Source organism: Eubalaena glacialis, chromosome 4, assembly GCF_028564815.1.
Source record: "Eubalaena glacialis isolate mEubGla1 chromosome 4, mEubGla1.1.hap2.+ XY, whole genome shotgun sequence".
Classification (NCBI taxonomy): domain Eukaryota; kingdom Metazoa; phylum Chordata; class Mammalia; order Artiodactyla; family Balaenidae; genus Eubalaena; species Eubalaena glacialis.
Genome location: NC_083719.1, coordinates 175,753,644 through 175,775,175, shown reverse-complemented (window position 1 = coordinate 175,775,175; position 21,532 = coordinate 175,753,644). Strand labels below are relative to the sequence as shown.

Below are 21,532 nucleotides of genomic sequence, written 5' to 3'. Positions count from 1 at the left end.
CCGCATGCCACAACTACTGAAGCCCGCGTGCCTAGAGCCCATGCTCCACAACAAGAGAAGCCACCACAATGAGAAGCCCATGCACCTCAAGGAAGAGTAGCCCCTGCTCGCTGCAACTAGAGAAGGCCCACGCAGCAACAAAGACCCAATACAGCCAAAAATAAAATTAATTAATTTTTTAAAAAATAGAAAAGCAAGGTTTAAGAGGTATTTAGAACATCCTTAAAAACCAGGCTGTGAGGGATGAAAGAAAAGTATGGTGGCTTAGGTCTCACTCAGAAAAGTAATTCAAGACAAGCTAGTGTGAGTACAAGATGACAAGTTCAGTTGTGGACATGATGAGTTTGAAGCATCTTTGACAGATCCAAAGGTAGATGCCCAGGAAGTAGTTGGGACATGGAGGGATGGCTGGGCTATGGGTTCTCTAAGAACTGAGAATCACCAGCATGGAGACAGTAGGAGCCAAGAAGTGAATACGATCACCCCGGAAGCAAGAACAGACATAGAAAGAACCATGAGGAACACCAAGCAAACCCCCCCCAAAAGACTGCAATGGAATCTGAGAAGCAGCACCCAGAGAAAGGGAAGTATAGGTAATAAAAGAAACAGGCAAATAAAATGGGAAGGGTACCGGGCTTCCCTGGTGGCGCAGTGGTTGAGAGTCTGCCTGCCAATGCAGGGCACACGGGTTCGAGCCCTGGTCTGGGAAGATCCTACATGCCGCAGAGCAACTGGGCCCGTGAGCCACAACTACTGAGCCTGCGCATCTGGAGCCTGTGCTCCGCAACAAGAGAGGCCGCGATAGTGAGAGGCCCGCGCACCGCGATGAGGAGTGGCCCCTGCTTGCCGCAACTAGAGAAAGCCCTCGCACAGAAACGAAGACCCAACACAGCCAAAAATAAATAAAATTAATTAATTAATTTCTAAAAAAAAGGGAAGTGTACCAAGAAAAGGAGAACTGCCAGAGAAGGTGGTCAAGAGTATCAAATGCCACAGAGGCTGAAGCCAACCAAGTGGTCTATGGCTCTGGTTGAAGCTTTTCCTAACCAGAGCCAAATAAGCAGAAGAATGCGCTGCAGTTGGAGGGAGGAGAGGCAGGGGCCATCTTTTGTAAGATCGTTGGGCAAGTCTCCAGGACTGACTCCAGAGTGACACATAGCGGTGACGCCACGCTGGTGGTGTGTGGCCCGTCTCTACGATGCAGGAAACCATCATGATCAAGACCTCAGCCTCTGAAGCTGGTCACTTTGAGTTCAAAAACCAACTTACCTGGTTAATAGCCTGGGAAAGTCACTTAACCTATTTGGCCTCGGTTTTCTCACCATAAAACGGGGGGAGCGGGGGAGGACAATAATACCGACCTCAGTGGGTCGGGGTGGGGATAAAGTATTTCATGTATTTTTTATAAGTGCTAACAACACTGGCAGGCACAGAACCAACGCTCGTAAGTATTCCCTATAATTCTCAGTGCTAACTCCCTCGGCAGGTTCCGAGGCCCCCGGGGCGCGCCTCAAAGGGCCGAGGCGGACGAGGCTCCGGGGTAAGACCCGGACAACCTCTAAATAGGTTCGAGGGCCCATCCAGGGGAGTCCTGCGGGCCTCAGTACACAGCTTGGTGGCTGGGGCCTGGCTATCTCTAAGTAGGTCCCCTGGCCAGCGCCGAGGTCCCGCAGCACGTCTCGAGGGGACCTCGCTTCGACTATGACGGCGCCCGTATTCTCCTTTTCTCTTTGGTTCCCCCTGGCCGGACGCGGAGACCTCTAGACAGTACCAACACAGCCACGCCGCCTTCCCGCGCTCGTCCCGGTACCAACTGAGGCTGCGCGGGCCTTGAAGGGCGGGAGCCACAGACCCCCACGCGCGTGCGCCCTCTGCTGGCGCCCAACGGTCTTCCCGGCGCGCGTGCGTACGCGCCCCAGACCACGCCCCCGGGTTGAGGGCGCGCGGAGCCGTTGGCCAAGCTCCCCGCACTCCCCCTCCCACCGGGGGGCGGGGCCGCCCCAGAGTTGAGGGCAGAAGGAGGGAACACGGGCTGCCACGCCTCTGCCCTGTCCCCATTTGAAGCCCCTCGACTCCTCACCGCTGGCCAATCGCAGTCCGCCCTGTCCTGAGCGCCGGCCAATGAGCGGCACGCTCGGGCTGCTTCCGGCTCCGTGCCCAGCTCGCCCCTTCCCCACGTCTTCCCGAGACAGGCGGGGCGCGGGGGCGGGCGGCGGCCGCGGTGACGCGCGTCGGGCCGGGAGCCAATGGGGGGGTGGGATCGGCGCTGATGGACGGGCCCAGGGGCCAGTGGCGAGGCGCTGGCAGCACTTCCCGTCGGGGAGAGAGTGTAATATGGCGAAGACCTACGATTACCTGTTCAAGCTGCTGCTGATCGGGGACTCGGGGGTGGGGAAGACCTGTGTCCTGTTCCGCTTCTCCGAGGACGCCTTCAACTCCACTTTCATCTCCACCATAGGTAGCAGGGCCGGGGAGCGGCCGGGGGTGCGGGAGGCCCGGGCCGGGCGCGCCCCTGAGGGGCTGGGGCTGAGGGAGCGGCCGGGCCGGATGGGGAAAAGAGCAGAGGGTCGAGGGAGCCGGAGGAGAAAAGAGCAGTCGCCTGCACCGCCGTTTGGCGGTTCCCGGGCCATGGGCGGGGTGGGCACCAGGTGCCCATTTCGCAGATGGAGAGACTGAGGCACCAATCCTCAGCCTACTCAGGGAGTGTATGGCTTGGACGAGGTCTTGGCGCCCGTCATTTTGTTCTGTCCTCGCAGCATACCTTGAAGCAGTTCTTTGGGGTCCTCGTCTTACAGAAGTGGAAACTGAGGCGCGGAGAGTTGTCCATGGGGAAAGGACAGTGACAAGTGACATCTGATCTTATTGAGCATTTACTGTGTGCCAGGCGCTTTATGTGCATTACCACAGTTTCCAGTCCTCTGTGTCAGGTGCTGTTATGAGTTCGTTTCACAGTGGAGGAATTTGAGGCTCAGGGAGGATACTGGACTTGCCCAAGGTCACTCGGTCTACAGGTGGCAAGGATGGTATTTGTACCTGGGTGTGTCTGACCCAAAACTCAAGGCTCAACCATCCCAGAGAGATGCGAGCACAGCTGATCCACTTCGAAGCCAGGACTCCAACCCAGACCTCTCCTGCGCTTTCCTCTGGAATATTCAGGGGTTGAGCCCCTCTCCCTGACCCTGTTTCCCCCATGAATGAATTTCTTCTGGAAGGAATGGTGAGAGGGAGTCCAGACACTTCCCCTGCGCGGACTTCCATCTCACTCGAGGGTGGCAGAAATGGCGAGTGACAGCTGCCTGCCCTGGGACCTGTCATCCGGAGGAGATGCCAGATAAAAGCTTCAGTGAGAAACCAAAATCAGCGGCTGCCACAGACAGCCCTGACTTCCCTATCGCTAGGCCCAGGACACCGGTTGTCACTTTGCAGAACAGCCTTTCCTGCAGGGCCAGCCCACATTGTGGTTGAGCAGAATTGGCTCGTTGCTACCCAGTTCTGACATCCACAAGAGTGGAGCTGACTTCTTCCCACACCACAAAAACAGCCATTGCCCACATGAAAAGTTTGACCTGGAAGTAACACCCATCAAGCAGAGTGGCCTGTAAGCTACTCAGTCTTGCTCTGGAGAGGGGAAGCAGGAGAATGGTCCCCAAGCCCAAGAGCTGGAAAAAACCTAGGGAATGGGCTTTGCTTTACCCCTGTGTACCTTATCTTCCTAAACCCCACAATGAGCTGCTGATGCCGTCCTTGCCATCCTCCAGGAGCTGCACTTTGCAAGACACTTAGCTGCCAGATGTAAAGAGAATTGGACTGGAAATCATCATGCCTGGGTTCCAGCTGCTGTTTGCCCTTGAACAAGCACTTCGCCTCCCCGAGCCCTGTTTCTTCAGCTTAGGAGTGGTGGTCTTTGCTTTGGCCATCGCCTGGATGGTGGAGGATCAGAACTGTACAATGAATAGGGGGTTGTCACCACTGCCAGAGACCATGGAGAGGAAGCAGAATGTCTCTTGTAGTGACCGCATCCTTCCCCTAGGCCCATGTCTTTCTGATTCCTCCCCTTCCCTAACTCCAAGGTCAAACTTTGGGATAGCCCGTGCGTCCCCACCAATCAGGAAGTGATATTAACTCCTGGTAGACTGTGGCTCGCTCTCAACCCAGACCTCAGTTTCCCAGAGTCAGAACCTTCCTAGTGAGATCAGTTCGGGGGTTGAGTGGTTTGTCTGTTTTTTAATTCTTGACCAGAAAACCCAGTCTAGTCCTTTAGGGCTCTGAGGAGGCCAGCCTCCACTTGCAAATGAGGACGTAACTTGGGCAAGGTCGTCTAAGGAGGTGGGCGTGGCACTCGAACCCAGGTTCCCTCCCTCCCACCCCGGGATTCTCATTACATTTGTAGCCTTCCTGCAGGCCTCTGTCTTCTAGGAAAGTTTAATTCCCCCTGACCTTGAAGTTATGGCCTCATGACTCTTAGGCCTCGTAAAGTTTACACTTCCTAATTAAATTTGGTGTGTTAATAAAACCCAGGAGGAAGATAGAACAGAGTGGTGCTTTGGGTTCTGTGGACTGAACAGTGCTTCTTGATTTCATATGTCCTGTGCATCTGTGAGAGGAGTGGGGATGTGTTTCAGGAAGAGTTAACACTGGGTGGCTTAGTCCTGAAATACAACCTGATGCATAGAGGTGATTCTGTATTGGCACTGAGTGTATCTCTGTATTTTCTGTATAGATCGGGGATTAAGTGGCTGTTCACTGTCTGCCCAGGTTACGTTTTGCCGAAGCCTATTCTCATAAGCTCCGTCAATCGATCATTTGTGGTGTGAACTTGGCCCCGTGGCTCCTGGAATTGGCTCTCCCCAGCCTGGCTCAGCCCCCAGCTCCTCCTCAGGGCCTCATTCATTCATTCCTTCAGAGAAGTGGTTGATGTACGTGAAGGTGCTTACTTGGTAAACTGTGCGGCACCACGTAGGTCCCGTTGCTCTTTATTTTTTCATCCAGCCATGTTTCCCCAGTGCCTGCTGTGCACCAGGCATCCGCCTCAGTGCAGGGGCTGCAGAGATGACTGGGGTGAATCAGAGGGAAGCAGAACTGTAACAAGGCCTGTAGTCAAAGTGTGTGTGCAGGACGGGATGATCGGCTTCTAGCAAATACGTACTCAGCCCCTGCCATGCATTCATGGAGATGCAACCATGAATAAGACGTGTGAGCCTCTGCCCTCCTGGAGCTTATGTTCTAGGAGACAAAACTCAAATACAGGCTTATATTCCCTGTGGTCCCCAGGACAGCTCCTGAGGCGGGCAGGGATGGAATTAGCATCCCCATGCCGAGTTCTGGGGGGTCAAGCCAGGCCTCAGTCTCAAGGCTTCACAGGCGGAGACTTAGAACCAACTCCTGGGGGCAAAGGCTGGATTTGGCTGTTACCCCTCCACGCAGGCCATTCCAGTTGGCAAGTTTTGCTCCCATTTGCATGGAGCAAATAAGCAAATATACAGTGTCAGGGATAGTGCGTGAAGAAGATGCAGCAGGTGAGGGGAGAAAGGATGGTTAGGAAGGCTCCCCTGAGGAGGTGACTTGAACAGAGACCTGAGTGAAGGGAGAGGGGAGCCAGATGGCCATGGAATGAAAGAACATTCCAGGAGGGGAAGGAGCAAGCGTAAAAGCCCTGAGACTGGAACACGCTTGGGCATTGTGGCCGGAGAGGAGGGCAAGGGCCATGGGTGCTGAGGTGACAAGGTTAGGAGCACTCAGGCAACTGTTTTCACTTTATTCTGGGGCCCAGGAGGCGGTGGAAAGGTTTTTAACTGTTTAATGGTTTTGTTGGGAATTCCCAGGTGGCCTCGTGGTTAGGATTCCGGGCTTTCACTGCTGTGGCCCGGGCTCAATCCCTGGTCGGGGAACTAAGATCGCACAAGCCACGTGGCGCAGCCAAAAAAAAAAATTACAAAAAAAACCCCAAAACAGTTTTATTGACATATAATTCAACTCACCCATTTAAAGTGTACAAGTCAGTGGCTTCAGGTATATTCACAGAGTTGTGCAACCATCACCACAGTCAGTTCCAGAGCATTTTCATTATGTCAAAAAGACACTCCACACCCCTTGGTCAATCTCATTCATCTCCTCATCTCCTCACATCCGCACCCCCCTCCCGCCCCCCCGCCTCACCCCAGCAACCACTAATCTCTTTTCTGTCTCTCTGGATTTGCCATTCTGGATATTTCATATGAATAGAATTACATACTGTGTGACCTTTCACGTCTGGCTCCTCTCACTCGGCATTATATTTTCGAGATTCATCCACGTTGTAGCATGTGTCAATGCTTCATCCCTTTTTACGGCTGAGTAATATTCCACTGTAGGGAAAGACCACATTTTGTTTATTCATTCATCTGTTGGTGAACACACTGGAAGGTTTGGAGCAGAGCTTAGCTTGGTGACATGGTTGAGTGTGTGTTTTGGAAGCTGGGGAGGGGACTGAGGGGACAACGGTGGGAGCCTGGAGAGCAGCCGAGGAGGCTGAGAGGTCACCCTGGTCCTGGGGAAAGGGGACTAAAGCCAGAGGGTGGGAGAGAAGGAGGGCAGGGTCAGGAAGGCTTCTTGGAAGGTGACCTTCCAGCAGGTCTTAAAGGAGGAGAAGTTTGCCAGGCGGGCAGGGTAGGGACCACCCACAGAGAAGGAACAGCACGTGTAAATGCTAGAGGCCCACCTACATCGGGTACATCTCGGGGCCCAGCGTCCCGTGTGCTTGGAAGGCCAGGTGCGGGTGGCGGGAAGCGTGGGGCTCTGGCCCGAAAAGGGCTGTGGAGCCTACTTCACGAGGCTGCCTCCCGGGAAAGGGACGAGAACACGGCTTTGGCACGTGAGCTACCTGGGGTTGCCCACCAGCTCTGCCCCTCACCAGCTTCACTCTGTGCAGCTCCTTTCTGCCCTCTGAGCCTCAGCCTCCCCTTTTGTGAGAGGAGAAAGTTCGCCGGGTGCCTCCAGATTGGTTTGCGGGATTCCGAGATTCCCGCGTGCCCGGCAGGTGCTCCAGAAACCATGGCAGCTGTTACCTGCACAGGTTGTCAGCATCTGTCCTAGACACAGCTTGGGAGATGGACTGAAAATGATGTGCCTTTTTTTTTCTTTTCTTTTCTTTTCTTTTCTTTTCTTTCAGGAATTGACTTTAAAATTAGGACCATAGAGCTCGATGGCAAGAGAATTAAACTACAGATATGGTAAGAGTCGTTTCCTTCATCAGCCCCTCACCCAGCGAGTGCTTTGAGCCCGAAGCCCCTGGTGCCCCGTCCCCCTCCCTGTGACCGCGGCCTCCATCTCTCTGTGCCCAGCCCGGACACATCGGGCTTTCTTCAGAAGCCCGAGGAACGGTGCCCTGCTGGCTGCTGGGGCTTAGAGTCTGTGTCGGCCCCTTCTGAGGACATAGCTCCCAGACCCACTTCCGATGTGGGCACAGTCTGGGCCTGGGCTTCAGAGGCACCTGCTCCCATGGAACTCGGAGAGGGCCCTCCTGGTGGCGGTGAAGGCTGCCAGGATAGCAAGATACCACAGCCCGGCGTTTCCTTCTAAGCCTATCAGCTCTCTGAAGAAGGCCTGACATCGCTTCCTCTTTTGTCTCCTGGGGACGCCCAGGCCTCACTTCCTAATACAGAGACCTGAAATCCCAGAACTGAAAATAAGCTGAGGCCAGGCCCAGCAGTCAGACCTGTTTCTGTTCTGCTCACCTGGGGCTGACTTCCCATGCTACATAAAGTCAGGGAATTTGTGAGTCCCCGCCACGGATGGTGACTCTGGTCTGCAGCCCACTGCGCTAGGAAGGCTGGGCTCAGATGGTCAGAGGGTAGGAGGGTCCTACCCTGCAGCCACATCACTTGCAGGGAAGCACGAACCCTGAGCAAAAGAGAGAGAAGTCACATTTGGGAGAGTGGCTCGGTCCTTCCGGTCCAGGCACGTGCCTGTGGGTGGGAGGGGTGCCGTGAGATGGGCTGTGAAGCCTCCCTCCCTGCAGCGTGTCTCCCCAACTCAAGTCTTAGAGCCTGAACACAGCCCCGCCTGCCCAGCAGGTCCCCTTGACTTCAGCGGTATCCGCCTCTGAACCTGACTTCAGAATCAAAATCTGGGTGTGGCCTAACCAATCCTACTGAGCTGCAGCGCCAGCAGCCAGTCTCTGGCCGCCTCGTAAGTTACAGGGCCGTAGAAGTTCCTCTATTTACAACACATTGGCTCCCCAGCAGTCTCAGTGCCCAAGTCCAAAGTGACACTGTACCAGCAAGCAGAAGTTTTGATTTCTTTTCCTCCTGTCCTCCTGCTTCTGCTCTTAGCAGTCGCAGGGGGGTTAATGACTCTCTTAGAATTCTTCTAGAACAGTCATAAAGTAACTGATCATAACCGCTAACATCACCTGCTATTGGCGGCAGAAAGTCACCTTAGCCCCAAGTGAGGTGTGTCTGTACAGTCCAGACGTGCAGAGCCCTGCACAGGGGGAGGTGCAGGGCCAGAGGAGGAGCCCTGGGCCCAGAGACAGAAGACGTGGTCTTGCCCTGGCTCTGCCACCGACCAGTTGTCACCTTTAAACCAAACATTGAATACCCTCCGTGCCAGGAGCTGGGCTACACACGGGTGCATCTTACCCAGGTGTCTCCACCGTACCCACGAGGAAGGACTTTCCCCCTGACCTCCACCAGGATGGCGAGCATGGAAGTGCTTCCTAAGCTCCGCTGAGCTCGACCAGCTCAGCCCACCAGCAAGGGCTGTGTTCCCGTGCCATGTGACCAGCCTCTTCCACATACAAGGCCCCAGATTTTCACAAATAATAACATCCAACCTTGGCTCTTCTGTGGCTCAGAAACTCTGGGGAAAATCCCCAGGACGACAAGGTGTAGCAGAGGAGTCATTCTGCCACATCCCCAGCCAGGAGACATCAGACACCTGCCCAAGCCACAGTTTCCTTCTCTGTAATAATGGGGGGCTGCCCCACAGCAGGACGATGAATCAGGAGATGACCCATGAGAAAGCTGGGCGTCCATACTGGGTAAATGCCCCTCATTCTCACTGTGACGATTGTTCTCTTTCTGTGTCGCTAATATCCCTTTTTCTCCTCATCGTTAGGGACACAGCTGGTCAGGAACGGTTTCGGACGATCACAACGGCCTACTACAGAGGCGCCATGGTATGGATTGGTTTGGCGTGGGGGGGGTTGTCTTTTGTTTTTTTTTTAAGTCAAAATGAACATCAGTGCCTTGGATACCAAAATCTGGATGTTTCTGAGGAGCCCGTGCTCTGGCTTCTCAGGGGTACTTGGTCCCAGGTTAGCTTTAGGAAAAGGCTGTGTGCCCCACCTCTGCCCCCTCGTCCTCCATACCTCCCCTTCTGGCTCCAGAGACAATGCAGGGTTCAAGGAAACCTAATTCTCCGGGAATGAAGAAAGACACAGGAAGCCGGTTCTTCCAGGTGAGGTCAGAGAAATCAGAGCCAGCATGCCCCAACACTTAGGAGCGCTCACGTGGCCCGTGTCAGACTCTGTGGAACTTGCTACTGAAAACTTGAAGATCATCCAGGAGCTGACTTGCTCAGGGCTGTTGGCCGTTAACATCTGTTGCCTGCGCCTGAGGCGGGGTCATGTGATAGGAAGACTCGTTCATCATCCCTCAAATGTGTTGTTTTTTTTTTATAAATTTATTTATTTTTGGCTATGTTGGGTCTTTTTTGCTGCACGTGGGCTTTCTCTAGTTGTGGCGAGCAGGGGCTACTCTTCGTTGTGCGCGGGCTTCTCATTGTTGTGGCTTCTCTTGCGGAGCACGGGCTCTAGGTGCGCGGGCTTCAGTAGTTGTGGCTCATGGGCTCAGTAGTTGTGGCTCGCAGGCTCAGTAGTTGTGGCTCTTGGGCTCTAGAGCGCAGGCTCAGTAGTTGTGGCGCACAGGCTTAGTTGCTCCGCAGCATGTGGGATCTCCCCAGACCAGGGCTCAAACCCGTGTCCCCTGCATTGGCAGGCGGATTCTTAACCACTGCGCCACCAGGGAAGCCCATCCCTCATATTTTTACTGAGCACCTTCTCCAGGCCAGGCCGAACTAGATGCAGAGGGCAACCTGGATTGGGCCAGGGTCCTGTCCTCGAGAGCCCTGAGCTGGTCATGCACCTGCGAGGGGTATACAAAGCGGAGTGCTTGGGGGCCGTGGGGAGCGGGAGGCAGATCCCCAGGACCTCGTTCAGCCCCCTGGGTCACCCTCTGAGCTCGGTCTCCTTACTTGGAAAGTGGAACACAGAACAGGAGTATGTTTCAGGCAGCTGTGAGGATAGATGGCCAGCTCCCCATTTCCAGCTCCCACTGCACCCCATCCTTTCCATGATGCACCCCATCAATCAGCTATAGACCCGTTTCCTCCACTAGGCCGTTAGCTCCAGGAGGGCTGGGCCACCTCTTGGTCCCTGCCACATGCACGGTGCCTGGGACCATGCTGAGTATGCGGTAGGAGCTCAGGAAATACTGGTGAATGGCAGAAATGAATAGAGGCATTAAGTATTTAGAGCATCCCACACAGCGTCTGAACATAATAGAAACTCAATCATGTGGGTTGCAACCTTAGTGCTCCTCATTAAAATTAATTTACTAATTTTCCCCTCACCTTGCTTTGCTCTGGTGGGGCGGGGGGCCTTGGGGCACTGGGGTCCTGGGGGAGCTTCTGCTGTATGGCCTCAGGTAGGCCCCATCCCTCTCTGGGTTGAAATAGCACCCCCTGCCCCATTCACCAAGCCTTTCCCTCCAGCAGGCAGTGGCCCCAGGTCTTGGCCATAAACCCCTGAGTGTGGGTGCCATATTATCCCTATTTTACAGATGAGGAGCCTGAGGCTCGGCACCATTCCAGGCCCTGCTTAAATTCACACATAGGGTAAATGTCTGGGCCAGTAGTGACTGGCCCTTTCCAGCCCCCACATTTCAGCCAGCCCCTGACGAGGCTGGACTGAGCCATCTGTAAGACCTTGTCCAGCCCCAAGATGATTGTATCCTCCTAGACCTGCGCTAACCCATACAGAAGCCGCTGGCTGTGTGTGGCTATGTGAATCCAAATCAGTAAAAGTAGGAAATCCAGCCCCTCGGTCGCACTGGCTGCATTTCAGGTGCCCCGGAGCCATGTGCAGCCAGTGAAGACCATATAGGACAGCACAGAGAACATTGGCAACGTTGCAGCCCCGTCATCATCTTTGTCCTTGTGGCAGTGGACCCTTGGATCCCAGATTTGGGGAGCATCGGATGTCTGGTGTCCTGTTGTGAGCTTGCAAACAGATATGGGGAGCTGTGCCCAGACTGGGGCCAGGAAAATGGTCACTTGGAGCCCCGAGGGGAGCTTCATGGAGAACCTGGAATAGGGTGACACTATGTTTTCCAGGGACTTCTGCTCTTTCCTGATAGCTCTATTCACTGCCCCCGACACCGCATAGGTAAAAATCTGGGACCTTGTAATCTTGCATACGTGGTGCCAGCCTAGTGGCGGTGGTGGCAGAATCCTGGGCCATCAAAAGGGCCGGTCCCTGGATCAAGGGGCAAAAAGCCCTCGGAGCCCTGTGGCATTTCTTGCCCCTGACAGTGGGAGGCCAGCTGCTGCGCAGAGGCCCCAGTGATGCTCAGCTCACAGAGTCCATCCACCAGTGTCTGTACTCACTTTGGCCTTGGCTGGAGCATGTCACACATCACGGCCACTAAAAGCTCCTCCATGTCCTCCCGTCAGCAGTCTCTATTCAGTCTCCCCAAGAGACCACTGAATGAGGGTTCCCAGATGGCATTTTTGAGGGGTTGTGGCTGTAGCAGGCTCTAAGGCCGCTGTGCGTATCCCCAAGGTCACAGCGGGGATTTGGAATTGCAGCGGCTCGCTTGCCCTGTCTGTGTGGTTTTGTCACACACCCTCGCCCCTGCGGTTATCTGCCCAGCACACAGGGCCCGAGTTCTTACTCTGCAAATTCAGGCAGCCTCAGAGACGTCTTGGCCAGCACCAGAGCTTGTGGATGGAGGGCTAGGCCCTTGGAGTAGAGTGAGGGAATGGAGTGAGCCGGGCCTGGGCAGGACAGCTGGGGCCTTGGCACCCCGGGGCTGAGCCGCACGGGGGCTGGCGATAGTATTGCTGCAGGCTGGCTCACCACGCGTGCCCTGCGAGGATGTCCAGGGCAACACGGGGACTGTCTCAGGGTGGCCCTGAGCGTTGCTTGATCCTGATGAGGACCCAGGGAGATTCCTAACGGGAGCCAGTGTCATCAGCTCCTTTAGAGCTGGGCTAGAATCTTAAAGGTTACCTCTTTCTGCACCTCAGTTTCCCCTTTTTTCAAGTGGGGATATTTGCCTTTCTTCTCGGCAGTGGCAAGATTGTGGGCTCAAGCAGAGACGGGTTCACTTTGCAGCTATTTCAGAACCCATGGACCGTCTCCCAGCTGCTCACGCATTGGTTATGGAATCACAGAGGCCTCAGCATTGCCTGCCCCAGTGCTTGAAGCCAGCCCCGACTCCGGTGGGGTTGTTGGAAGGCACGTGGGCATTAGGGTGTGTCCCCCCGGGCTTAGACCCCAGTTGCGTCCTTTACTCTCTCTCGTGTGACTGGGGACAGGGACCTAGCCCCCCACGCCCCAGGCTCAGGTTCCTCGTTCTCACAGTGCAGACAGTGGGACCACCCGACCCAAGCCTGTGAGGCTCAGGGAGACCCAGTCGCAGTACCTGGCTCATGGTAGGCACCAGATGAGGGGTGAAGCTGGGGCAACCAGTGGAGGCGGCCCTGGCTGAGACCAGGAGCTGACTCAGGGCAGGATGGGGGACGAGTGAGGGTGTGGAAGAGGCTGAGCATAGCCAAGGGTTGGCAAGAGGGGGAGCCCAGTGGGCATCAGGGCCATGGAATACAGACTGTAGAGCAGGGGCTGCAGGATGCGAGGCTGAGAGGTTGGCCGCTGGGACCTCGCTGGCTGCCGAGGCACACGGGCCGTACTCATCCTGCCAGTAGTGGGGAAACAGCAGGGCTCCTTTGTAAGCACAGGTGTGGTAGGATCTGGTCTGCGCGGTGAAGGGTCACATCAGTGGCCGAGGAGTAGGGGACTGGAGCCTGGGACACCAGAGAGAGGCTAGTGGTGGAGCCCAGCAGAAGGAAGGGTCCCGGGGATGGTGTCCTGGCGGGGTCCCTGCTGCCCACCTTGCTGGGGCCTCCCCCTCAGAGTGCTCGCGGCTTGTCCAGAGCGCGTGTCTCTGTCTCCCCCTGCTTATTAGGGCATCATGCTGGTCTACGACATCACCAACGAGAAGTCCTTCGACAACATCCGGAACTGGATTCGGAACATTGAGGAGGTAAGGCTTGGGGACCCCTCCCATGCACAGGAACCTCCCGCGTCCTCTCCTCAGCCCTCACCCCGGAGCTTCCTGGTTTACACATGAGATCACTGAGCCCAGAGGCACCTAGAAGTAACTCGCTGGGAACAGAGTCAGGGAGACGGGAACCCACGCAGTCAACCCTGGAGAACACGCTGGCCCGGCCTCATCACAGAGCAACCCCGAGAGCCCATTTCCCCAGCCGGGCTGTCGGGTTTGGGCGACATCGAGGTCAAGGAAGAGGGATATCCAGTCACTGTGAGCATTTGGTGCTTTCTAGAGAAGGAAGGTTCTAGAGTTGGCATGACCTTTGTATTTGGTGGGTGTGGTGAGGGCATGTGTCAGGTTGCACTTTGAACTGCAGCGGAGCAGGGATTGAGCTGGTATGAGCTCTCTGTGCCCATGCTCAGGCCAGCAGCAGGCAGCTGCCTGTGGAAGGAGACCTTGAGCCCCGAGGGAAGAGGAGGCGGCCAGCGCCGCCTCCCTGTCCCAAAGCCAGTGTCGTCACCTCCCCGCTCTCCACAGAGCTCACCCTCACCCCCAGAGCCTCCCTGGACAAGGTGCTTGTGGCGTGTGATGAGTCACCAGGTGGGGTTCGGGTCTGAGAACTTTGCCCACCCATGAAGACACGGCAGAAGGTCACATCACAGCTGGCACCTGTGAGCGGTTGCACTGGGCCACCTCCCGATGACCCCGGATTTCCTGGCAGGAGGCTGCGCCTGGCCTGAGGAGGGGCGCCTCACACTGGTCTCTGGGGAACTTTTGTGTTCCGGCCGGTAGGCGAGAGAGCCTTCCAGTTAGCAGGAAGTTAGGGAGCACAGGAGCGCGTTTCCCTGAGACCAGATCTGAGCTGCAGCGAGAAGGGTCTTTCTGATGGTCCAGTCCTTCAAGAAGCGAGGCCCACTGGGTTGGAATGTGGGGGCGGGTTGGAGGAAGGGACCGTTTTCAGGCATGAAGGCAGAGTTAAGGGAACTCCAGGGGATGGCAAAGCACAAAGGGCTGGTGGCAGCCGAGGTCTGCGCCCACCCCCGGCACAGCCTGTTTCTGGAGCCCAGAACAGGAACGCTGGAGCAGGGCAGAAGGTCCCAGGACAGCAGCTGGGGTCTCCAGCAGAGGAGCCGGGGAAGGAGGGAGGCGAGCAGGGGTCAATACCCCAGCCCCACTTGCCTCCCATAGGCCAGACCTGGCCAGGAGTCCAAGGACAGTCATGGTAGCCTAGTTGGCGTGGCCCATAGAGAAGCTGTCCTTGGCAGCCAGAAGGCGTACGCTTGGTCAGGGTAGCAGCCAGAACCCTGAACTCCGTCCTGGCACTGGCTCAGTGACATAGGACAGGCCTCTCAGCCTCTCTGAGCTTCAGTTTGTCATCTGTGCAGGGTGTGCCTAGCAGCCCTGACCCCATCACTCTGATCTTGGGGGATGGGCTACCAGTTGGTTGGTAGTCCAGTGTGACCTTACCTCTCACCTCCCCCATCTGCCCCTCCCCTCCAGCACGCCTCTGCAGACGTCGAAAAGATGATACTTGGGAACAAGTGTGACGTGAACGACAAGAGACAAGTTTCCAAGGAACGGGGAGAAAAGGTGGGCATGGTGGCCGGCTTGGGCCTGGCACTGCCAGACACCTCGGGGCAGAGGGACCTCAGCGTCTGGGGTTCCCTGCATGGAGGCCAGCCCTGCCCTGCCCCAGAGGGCCCCCGATTGCTCACTGATGGCGAGCCTGGGCTTTTGGGGAGACTCCCTTACAATCTTTCTGAGCATAAGATGACCCATCTTCTGGGATGCAGGGCTTGGCTGGGCACACAGATGAGTCGGTTGTCCCAGTGGGGCACATGCCATGGGAAGGGAAGGTGGAAAGCACACGCCCAGCCGAGCTTCAGGCTAAAGACTGAAAGCAGCAAGGGCTTCTGGGTGTGCTCTGCTTGCTTCCGCACAGCGCCTCGTGGGACCCGTCGAGGCCACAGGGGGCGGAGAACAGAGCCGTGGTATGAGCCAGGCCCCCTCCACCCTCTTGCCAGGGACATTCACCACCTGCTCTCCACTGGTGGCTTGAGGGAGCAGGCCGCACTCTGTCTGTCTGTCTCGGCCCCCCTCAGGGCGCTGTGCAGAGGTCTGGGTGCCTGGTGGCTGATGTTCGCATGTTTTTCTCCCTCCCTCGCAGCTGGCCCTGGACTATGGAATCAAGTTTATGGAGACCAGCGCGAAGGCCAACATCAACGTGGAGAACGTGAGTCCCGGGCCCACAGCACCGGCCCATTAGGGCTAAGGGTCGGGCTGCACCCTCCAGGGAGGCTCTGTCACAGGGACTGGTCACAGCTTCGGCTGCCTCTTGGACAGACGGCTGAGAGGCACTTCTTGGGCGGCACCGTGTGCCAGGCCTCTTGCAAGGCCCAGGGGGCCTGGGGGAACCGCCCCCATGTTCTGACATCAGCAGGTGCCGGCCCCAGCTGGGCACCTAGGACATGATCTCACTGGCTCTCGCGCAGCCCTGGGGAGCAGGCGCAGTTTTGCAGGTGGGGAAACCGAGGCTCAGAGAGTCTCTGCACTGGCTGGCGCCCAGGCCTGCCTCCGGGTTTGTGCTTTCATTCACACCACCCGCTCAGACAGGGTCACAAGCCCATACAGAGTAGGGCACCCTGACCGAGCCTTGGCCCAGGCCTCCTTCTACTGTCCACCAGCAACGCCAGCCCTGCAGCTCACCTGCCTTCTCCTCCGTTCCGCCACTCCTGTGATCTTTCCAAAATGGATCTTCCACGCCACTCCCAACCTCAGCCCCTGCGCGAGGCACAGAAGGCCCTCCCTAGCTGGCCCCGGCCAGTGTGTGCCACCCACAGCTCAGGCCTCGCCCACCACTCTCCATCCCTGGCCGCATGTGCCTCACCTTCCTCCAGGCCTTTGCCACAGTCCCCACGCACCCCCCCTTCCCATCAGGGACCAGCCCAAGTGGCCCCTTCCCGAGGAGGCCTCTGCCGTTCCCCAGGCCCTGAGGCTCACCACTTTAGGCATCCCCAGCACCCCGAGACACCCTCCGCGACAGAACTTTCCACGTCACATGGTTGTTTGCTAGGACTCTGCTTCTCACCAAACCAGGAGCCCCTCGACTGCAAATGCTGAGGCCAACTCATCTCTGTATAAGGCCCGGAGCAGGGTTGGTGCCAGAGTGGGGTTTATAAGTGTTGTCCAGATGGCGGAGGGGAAGAAACGGTCAGGAGCCTGTGACAGAGGCAGCAGCCTGGGGTCAGGCCTTCGCCAACCCTTGGAAGATGAACCTTTCACCCTACCTACCAGGTCTTCTTACTGGGCGAGGACCCAGAATGAAGCTCATTTGGCCAAGGAGCCACTTGTCTTTCTGCCCTGCCCCTGACTGTTAGAAGCGGGGCAGAGTGGGCAGATACAGCACAGGGGTCGGGGACGGAGAGCTCGATCAGTCAGTTAGCCACTGAGTGCCTTGAGACAAGTCGCTTGGGCACCCCCTCTCCAAGCCTCAGCTTCCTCTCTGACCCGTCAAGGGTGATCCCACCTTCCAGGGTCATTGGTTTAGGGGAAGTGGCGGTCCAGGTGGGTGGGGGTATCCCTGTAGGGGCAGGAGATGGGGCTGAACAGGTGAGACCCATGCCCAGGTCTCTGTCCTAACACTGTTCCCCCCACTGGCCCTGCTGTTGAGCCACGCCCTCTGTGTGGCAGCGTCCAGGAACCAGCAGGCCCCCACCTGCTTCCCACTCCTGGGCTACTAACTACGTGCTTATTCCACAGGCATTTTTCACTCTCGCCAGAGACATCAAAGCAAAAATGGATAAAAAATTGGTGAGTGTGTGTCCTCCCCGGATCCCCACATGCATCCCTGTTGGAGCTGGCTGGCATCGCTCTCAGTGGTGTCATGCATCCCCGGGCAGATCCTGCTTCTCAGGGCCCAGGTGCATCTAGTAGGGCATCTCTAGGAAGGGGGGTAGCGTTATCAGGTGTGGTGAGGACGTCCACCCTGAACATGCCTCTCAACTTCATCTTTCCTCTGTGGCCCGCAGCTGCTCAGTACCAGGCGCTGCTCACTAAGCACACAGGCTAGCTGGGCACACCGAACCCTTTCTGTCCCTCTTGGGAGCCAAGCCTGCACGAAGGTAGAGGGCCTCCTGCAGAAAAGCCCCCCCGGCAGGCCCAGAACCACGGTCCACCCCGTAACAAGGCCCCCAAGCAAGGCTCGTGTCTGACAGCTGCCGGCTTTCCATCCTGATGAGTCCGGCAGGTCGATAGCCTTTTTCCTCCTTCCAGCCCCAAATTCTGCAGGTTGTGACCACCTTCAGTGGGTGCCGGGGCCCTGAGGCCTCCAGGAGGTCCTGCCTGAATCCCTCCGCATCCACCCTTTCGTTCATTTCTAGCTTTTCTGTTTAGCGCATGAGCAGTTTCACAGTCCCCAGCATGCAGCATAACTAGTGCTTTCTTGGTAGGGTCTGAACGCTGAACTATATTTTGGGCATGTTAGCGGCTAAACGCTGTCGTGAGTCTTACTCCAAAGCCTCTGTCCCAGCGACCACTCTTCCCGCCAAGTGATGCTCCCTGTTGTCTGATACGAGAGCATGACGCACTCTATTTGTGACCTGTTCTATGTCTGTGCATATAGGACTGCACACACAATACAAAACGCCATTCAAGTAGTTCACATCTGACTTAAAATGAGTGTCATTTCCATAATTCTAAGATGCTGTGAATTGAATTGCAAGGCACACGATCAATTTAGTAGCAGCTGTTTAGCCAAAACAGAAAAGAGTCTGTGTAAACCACTGTACTTTGAGAAGAATTTTCTTACAATTGTAATTTTCTTAGAATTCTTTTCTCTTCAATATAACAGTAAAATTTTGATTTTTAACGATCCTACTGACTCACTCATGCCCACCGGGAGTTCCACTGAGCCTCACGGCAACACTTTGCCTGTGCTTTTGATACCAGCCTGTTGATTGCTTCCAGAATGTGCCATGTCCTTCCAAGGCATAGATTGTGAAGTGCTGATGTTCACCATAATCCTTGCAGTTTCTTTTTTTTTCTTAACTAAGTTGCAAATCACCAACAGTTAAATTCTATTCATTTCCTACCACCTTTGTTTATGTTCAGAGTTGCAACCCCATACCACTTCTATCAGTCTTCTTTTTTTTTTTTTAATGTAATTGACATAGGACATTGTGTAAATTTGGCACCGTGTAGGCATTCAGCAGTTACTGTTGAATAAATTCAGGTTTTATCCGAGAGCTGAAAGATGAGAAGGAATTAGTCAAAGAAACAGGGCTGAACCTTTCCAAACATGGTGACGTGAGAGAAAATAGGATTTCAGTTCCCAGGGTAGGCAGGGACCAGAACAAGAGGCTTCAAATGCCGGGCGACAGCACTGATGGATTTTCAACAGGGCCTGAGTTTAGGGCTTACCTCACCTGCAGCAGGGTGGAGGGTGAACTGTGGGGAGAGGTGGGGAGCCAGAGCCTTGGCACAGGGGCAGGGAGACCAGCCGGGTGAGTGAGTGGCCCTGGGACCTTGAACCCAGCCCTTCCAAATCCCAAGAGAGAGTGCCTTTCTGCTGCCCTCAGCTGCCTCGCTGATAGGTGCTCGGCACAGATGGGTAGATGGATGGGAAAGAGGGAGGGGTGGGTGAACGGAAAGAAGGAAATAGGGAAAGAAGAGAGTGAGATGGGTAAATAAGTGGTTGGAAAGATGTTGAGAAGGGTGAATGGAAAGGGGTGGATAGGTACGTGAATGAGTGATTAAAGGAATGAATTGTTGGAAGGAGTGATGGGTAGTAGATAAAAAGCAGATCTATGGGTCTGTGAAAGATGAATTGTTAGTTGGAGGGGACAGCTGGATGGATGGGTGGATGGTTGGAAGGGGATGGATGGATGATGGATGGGAGGGGATGGGTGGTTGGATGGAGGGGGATGGATGGATGGTTGGTTGGAAGGTGACAGATGGATACATAGGCTGGCGGTTGGTTGGTTGGTTAGTTCATTAGTTGACTGGCTGGTTGGTTAAGAGACATAGAGCTCATGTTGCTCAGCCATAACCTCAGAAAACCTCCTGTGATTTCAGGAAGGCAACAGCCCCCAGGGGAGCAACCAGGGAGTCAAAATCACACCGGACCAGCAGAAGAGGAGCAGCTTTTTCCGATGTGTTCTTCTGTGAGGAATGCCGCCTTACCCTGAGCCTCGCTCAGCCGAGCTGACTGTGCCTGTCCTGAGTGAGCCCCTCACTCAGCCGGGGCCCTCCCCCCTCACCACTCCCCGCCACGCCGCGGCCACCGGGCCTGTGGCCGCCAGAACACAATCGAGAAATTGTTTATTTTAGTAACTGATCTTTTTCAACTCTGGAGACGGAAGAAGCTAAGAATCTGCTACCTTTCCTGCGACATCCACTGAATGGGTCCACGCACCGTGTAAAGCTAGAGAGAGAGGTGGCGCCGCGGCACGGCCGTCAGTAGCAGCCCACACGGCAGGCCTCCATCTCTGGGCCTCGACATAGCTAGAGCCCCGCCGGAAAGCCCGTGCATGTCCCCCGCGACAGAAGCGAGGCCCCCAAAGGCCAGTGATAGCTCCGGGGGAGCCGGGCTCTGCACCCTGGGCGAGGCAACTCACGTCAGGCCCAGGAAGCGTCTGCCCAACCAGTCCAACGCCCGCTTTCACGTCTTCTCTCAGTTTTTGGACAAGTGACAGAAACCGTTATCTACTCCCTGCCCCCCCCCGGCTCCCCCCCGGCTCCCCCCCCGCCACCCCCATGTTAACTGTCAAACCAAAGGGAAGCACAAATTAAGGAAATCCTGAGGAAAGAAGCATGGAGTGGCCTTTCCTGTTTACAGCCAGGTTTGGTCCTGTGGTCCAGCCGGGCCTTGGGCATGGCCAGTAGGTCCCTCCACAGTCCCCACCTGAGCACTGAGGGGTCTCCGTGCATGCCACGGGTGAGCCCAAAATGCAATCACACACGGCCCACCCTCGATTGGGGCACCTACTCCTCTTCGTCCTCCCGCTGTCTCCAAATCGGACGTTCTTTCTAGAGATTTTTATTTTTCCAGATCTGTAGTGTCAGGAGGTGATTCTGTCCTTGATTTCCAACAGCAGACCCAGGTGATCGGGAACACACGCACCCCCCCGCTCCCCCAACCTCTGGGACATGGCTGAGAGTGCGGGTGGCCTGCGGGGCCCGACTGCAGAGCAGTCTGGGTGGGTTTTTAACTGCCGTTGCTCAGTTCTGTTTTGACAGCTCTGCCTTCCCGTAGAGACTGCAGTCGGGACCAGGTAACCAGGTCGGGGGGGGTGTCACCAGGGAGCCTTTCTTTTTCTTTTTTTTTGAATTAAAACCAACATACCAGCAATCGTCTGCTCTCCCCTTGGTATCTCTTAACATGCTCTGTTTACATCGATAAATGCACTTAAGGAAAACAAATTAAAGCTCATTTTAAAGTTAACGGATTTTTATGTCCACATTCTCTGTGTAGGTACACAGATGTGGCCAGATGTTGGGTTCACAGGATGCCCGCTATTTAAAACACAGCCCAGGTCAGCAGGGGCCTCAGGTCTGGACAAGATCAAAGTAGAGGTGGCAGGTTACCCCAGGCTGGAGGAGAAGGTCACCCCAAGCTCTGAGGAGGTGACACCATTATCAAAAGACTGACTTGGGGAAATAAGCTTCCCAACCTGCCCCCTTCCCCAAACACACTCAGCACAGGAAAACGAGGAGGTGTCCCTCCCCGCAGCACCACTTCGTACACCACACCCCCGTCTTAACCCGCTCGGTCCACATCAGTCCCCATCATGCCACCAAGTTTCTCTCGTCTTGGTCCCTACTGCACCCGTTTTGCCAAGTTGAGCGCTCCACTCTGAGCCCCCCCCCCCCCCACCTCTCAGGAAGTCTCCTCCCCATGATCGTGCTTCAGACCCGCGGCACAACCAGGGGCTGAACCTCAGTTGGGCAAGATCATAGCTCCCACCTCATAGGATGACTATGAAGAGCCCGCGAGAGGGCGCATCCCAAGCTAACTGCTATCACATTGTGTCATCATATTCATATCCATTATCATTAGCATCATTATTTGTCTTGTGCCCCAAGAGAAAAGCTCACCTCTTTTTACACCCTGTCTTTAATGGGGAACAAGTCATCCAAGTAGCTTACAGCTTTTGAGCTGTAAGTATTTGCCCCATAATGCCCCAAATTTCCACCAGTGCCCCCCCCCAACCAGGTCAGGT

At 55.7% G+C, this 21,532-nt stretch overlaps 1 protein-coding gene across 1 annotated transcript; it reads left to right on the top strand.

Annotated features, from left to right (window-relative positions):
- Positions 1-2,121: 2,121 nt before the first annotated feature.
- Positions 2,122-20,754, top strand: RAB8A (RAB8A, member RAS oncogene family). The gene is made up of 8 exons (XM_061188696.1): positions 2,122-2,458; positions 7,148-7,208; positions 9,097-9,157; positions 13,227-13,304; positions 14,814-14,903; positions 15,481-15,546; positions 17,073-17,123; positions 19,386-20,754. Exons 1-8 carry the CDS (start codon positions 2,122-2,124, stop codon positions 19,476-19,478), a joined length of 837 nt encoding a protein of 278 aa, XP_061044679.1. The 3' UTR covers positions 19,479-20,754.
- The last annotated feature ends 778 nt before the right edge of the window (positions 20,755-21,532 follow it).

Excerpts from the sequence above, each read along its gene's own strand:
- RAB8A (XM_061188696.1), top strand. The coding sequence starts at position 2,122 with ATGAGCGGCACGCTCGGGCTGCTTCCGGCTCCGTGCCCAGCTCGCCCC. Across the intron at positions 2,459-7,147 it reads CACTTTCATCTCCACCATAG|GAATTGACTTTAAAATTAGG; the intron begins GTAGCAGGGCCG and ends CTTTTCTTTCAG. Across the intron at positions 13,305-14,813 it reads GGATTCGGAACATTGAGGAG|CACGCCTCTGCAGACGTCGA; the intron begins GTAAGGCTTGGG and ends CCTCCCCTCCAG.